Below are 4,121 nucleotides of genomic sequence, written 5' to 3'. Positions count from 1 at the left end.
GGCTTCTCTTATACTTTCCATCTATGAATTCACTGCATCTATGTATTTTCTGCAAATCAAATCTTTACCTCAAAAAAGTCTGACAAACATCTTATTAGCTACTAGCCATATAGCCTTATTTATTCTAGGTTACAAAATTGGAAAGCTTTCTGTGTGAAACTTGCTGGCCAAATAGCCAATCATTAAAACATTTGCTCAAAAATACTGACAAAAGGTACAGTGTGAACTGATTATTTTGCACCAGAACATACACACACATATATAATCTGGTACAAAGAAAATTGTGAACCTTACTAATTGTCAACTGTCAATATAGCAAAAGGCAAGTGTGAACATGTTTTTTGAACTATTCTGGTAAGATTATTTCACTAAACAAAGTAACTAGCTCCAATGCACTTTGGCTGTACATTCTCTAGAAATATTATATACATTTACAATATATGCATTCACATATGATTACTGTATCCTAGCTAGCCTATGTGCCAAGCTCCCTGTTGAAGAGCCCACCATATTCCACCATATTCCTACATGCATTGCACACTTGCATCCACATGGTGTCACTATAATAGCACTAGTTGAAACCAAGCAGGTCACCATTATGTATTTCAGTCACTACTCACAAAAAGTAAGAGATATCTGGCTTTCTGGTGAAATTAAATGTTTCAGTACAGAGAGTACTGAAACATTGAACTGTTGGAAATGCACATTCAAGTTTAGAGGAGGTCACATTAAGTTCACCTGTAAAGGTAATAGTGGATTTTAGGTTCATCCTGAAATTTCACCCGAAAGCCAAATATCCCTGATATTTTGTGAGTGGTGTATGTAGTACCATGTTTAGTTCATCTTTCACACACTCATAAGGTCTTGGGTGTGTGTGATGTGGATGGCTAATGATGTTACCAAACCAAGTCAAGCCCCTTTGAGTATTGAGTAAAGTGTAATAGGATTGACCAGGACTCCCTGGCAGAAGAGACATTGTGTCTCAACGGGACCTTCCTGGTAAAATAAAGGTTTAAAAAAAATAGATGGGTGGATGCTACAGTACATTATGCAACCACATCTGCCCTTTATCATGGTACTAAGACTTTTAGAGGTGCATAGGTCAGACTAATATTCAGGAAATACTGTGGTGAAAATCAATTAAAAAATAAATAAATGACACACAGGAAAATTATCATTCTCCATTAGAAAATAATTTATTTAAGAGATAAAACTTTTAAATATTTTACGGTGACAATCGGTCAAACCCCAGTATAAGGCTTTGTGGGCAACTCAACATTTTTTTTTTTTTTTCTCTTCAATGAAGGAACTAATTCCCACTTTAAATTCCCAATTAAAAAAATTCTGTAACCACAATTAAACAAAATAGAAATTCACAAAGATTTGTATTCCTATCAATAGGTACTAAAGGTAAAAGGTGACAGATAGAGATGCTTCTTCACAGATAAGAAACTGAACACAGAGCAGTAAACATGATGCTGACATACTTGCATGTCAATAGTGAGGTAGACTAGACCAGAAACGGCTAGATTTTCAGGGTGAATTAATCCAACACTATGTTCATAAAAACATAGAAAACACTGTTTGTAAGAAACTAGAAGAAAGTACAAAGATAGGACACAAATACTCAAGTCTTCTGAGCAGTGGGCCAGATCAAATTTGGTCATCTGCAAGAATCACAAATAAAGGGTATGTGCTGTGAATGACATGGTACCTGATAGACATGGGGCGCCGTATGACATATCAATCATAAAGAGCTACGGAATCCAAATCTGAACTATTACAAGTTGTGACTTTCTCAGAAAAGTGTGACACGTCCTCAGAAAGGACAAGCTTTAACTGCATCTAACTGCATCTAAATCTCTGCTGCGTAAGGCAGGCAGATACCCTGTCTGGTTTAGTGAACAGATACAGAGCCAATTTCACAATTTGTTCCCTTTTCAATCTTCCCCAATATTCCCTATTCAGTCTGTGAATCATCATTCTTTGAGAACCCCCCCCCCCGGCTTAAGTGTTGATCTTTGCGAAGCTTCACCCTTAGCCACTCTATCAACTATCACATGAACCCCTTATATAAGTGCAATACTTAAGAAGGTTAAGAGTGACAAATCGCAAGAAGAGATTTTCTATATGTGGCTAGTGTATTTTAATAGGTGAATCCTTCCAGTGTTAGACTATAAAGCATTTCAATGCATTCCATATTCCTATCACTTCTTCCTTTCCTGAAAGACATTTCTATGGCTTCATTTTCAAGTGGGGTTTAAGGACTGACAGTATGCCTAGCAGCGATGACAGGAGCCCACAGAAACCCACCACCCCTTCACTGGTCTGATATACACCAAGCCTGTCCAAGGGAATGAAGAGGTCACACACATTCTTGACAGTATCCAAGGCAACAGCAGGGTTGCCTTTGAGGCACTCGATAAGAAGGAACACAAAGGCATCCAGCTGTGGGACCACTACACAGGCCACATCTGTACTCTCATTAAGGTGCTGATGGACCTTCTGCTGATATTGCCTATCTCGTGACCTCTGCACCATCAGCTGTGCCATCAAGTACACGTCTCGAGTCAGGTTCATCACCAGGGACACGAAGTAGTAGCGGGTGGCATTCAGACTCCAGCGTTCTTTGTTGATGTCTCGGACGAGTCCGAGGCTTCTTGCCCAGAGCACGTTGTCACAGATGAAATAGAGGGCGCGGCTGAGGTTGGAGACAGTAAGGCAGAATCTAAGGATGGGGTCAGACAGCAACAGGGTTTGCTTGGCAGCATCAACCGAATTGACGGTGTTACCCAGTCTGAACACTGAAAGAAAGGATAGGAAAAGAGCATTTCCTTCATATTTCTTTAAATCAAATATCTAAAGTTAATGGAAAGAGAGAGTTTATTCAGTATAGACTAACTCCTTTTCAGCACAAATTCTTATACGTATAAGTCTTATACTAACCTGTCACTAAAAATAATGTCCAGGTTGGCTCTGGGGTTCAGCCAGCCATAGGCTTATAAGCCCTTCTCTATCCTGTGATCCTTACAAATTCACTTCTAAATGGCACTGTGTCGTAACAGCACTTTCTGAATACAATGACCCAGTGCGCAGCAATCGCGTGCAATGGAGTAGCGAATATAGAGTAAGAAGCTTGGGTACACTGTGTACTTTCTCGATTTCTCACACAGATATTGATACATTCCAGGACATTTTCACTCACATTTGCGTCCCGAACTCATGCTAGATTGAAGACTTTGCAGCTTCATCAAAATGTCTTTCCTAGAGGGATCATTTCGAAGCATATATCTCGCAAGAGCGCACGCATACTGGGTTGCCCTGAAGGAACAAAAAAGGGGTTAGTTAGTTATCTTATCTGCCTAATGTTGAATATACATGCAATATCTGACGATAGTGAAGGAGATAGCCAATCATTTTTTTTACTACTTTCCAAACTGAAACGCCAATGTTTGACACTTTTTTAATTGGTGTAACGTGTCAAAATGAATCGAACAGACTATTAGGTAACCCAGTTAGAAATGTTAAAGGTCTTGGTTCGCTTTGCCTTTCTTTTACAATATTGTCTAATGCTGGTTGTTCAACAGACCTTAAAATTCGATCCCTCCCTTGGCTTTGGTTTGTGAATTGTATGTAAGACTCCATGACAGCTTATCGATGGCTTAGGTTTGTTCCCAGATTGTTCGCCAGGAATGCGTGCTTTTACAACTCCAAAAGCTACCTGTAGACTTAATGTCAGCGTTATATCTACTTATCTTTGTAACCTGGACAATTCATTCTCATTTTCTAAGTTAACAATTTACGTTGACTAGGTGTTAACAGCTGAGCAAACTTGGGCTAGTATGGCTAGCTGGTAGCTTGATCCTAAGCCCTCTCTCGAAAACTAGGAAGTAGGGCTATTGGTTCACAATTACAGAGAGGCAGTGAGCGCAAGTCTGTGATGCACGTGTGAAACAGAAGTCTACTCTCTCCGGTCCCGTCATGATGTTCATGAATTATAAAGGAAGTAAAAAATATGGCACCAATGCAGAAGTTACAAAAATATTTTTTATTTTTGTAGTATAGTTTTCCATGTCCAGCTATTATACAAAACACATATGAAGTGAAGACAATGACAGTGA

The 4,121-nt window shown here is 39.2% G+C and overlaps 1 protein-coding gene across 1 annotated transcript; it reads right to left on the bottom strand.

Annotated features, from left to right (window-relative positions):
- Positions 1-1,177: 1,177 nt before the first annotated feature.
- Positions 1,178-3,898, bottom strand: pex11a (peroxisomal biogenesis factor 11 alpha). The gene is made up of 3 exons (XM_076299929.1): positions 3,590-3,898; positions 3,206-3,321; positions 1,178-2,804 (listed from the first exon to the last, which is right to left on the bottom strand). The coding sequence occupies exons 1-3, from the start codon at positions 3,643-3,645 to the stop codon at positions 2,236-2,238; spliced, it is 741 nt and encodes a 246-aa protein (XP_076156044.1). The 5' UTR covers positions 3,646-3,898; the 3' UTR covers positions 1,178-2,235.
- Between the last annotated feature and the right edge of the window lie 223 nt (positions 3,899-4,121).

Source organism: Alosa pseudoharengus, unplaced genomic scaffold, assembly GCF_046254945.1.
Source record: "Alosa pseudoharengus isolate Yale_2024_CS ecotype anadromous, Long Island Sound unplaced genomic scaffold, YU_APseudo_1.1 YU_APseudo_1.1_scf_10, whole genome shotgun sequence".
Classification (NCBI taxonomy): Eukaryota; Metazoa; Chordata; class Actinopteri; order Clupeiformes; family Clupeidae; genus Alosa; species Alosa pseudoharengus.
The sequence above is the reverse complement of the archived record's forward strand: the minus strand, read 5'-3'. Positions and strand labels throughout refer to the sequence as shown.

Coding starts and splice junctions, on each gene's coding strand:
- pex11a (XM_076299929.1), bottom strand. CDS start 3,645: ATGGAGTCTTACATACAATTCACAAACCAAAGCCAAGGGAGGGATCGA. Junction 3,322..3,589: donor GGGAGGGATCGAATTTTAAG/GTCTGTTGAACA, acceptor TTGTTCCTTCAG/GGCAACCCAGTATGCGTGCG. Junction 2,805..3,205: donor CATGAGTTCGGGACGCAAAT/GTGAGTGAAAAT, acceptor CCTTTCTTTCAG/TGTTCAGACTGGGTAACACC.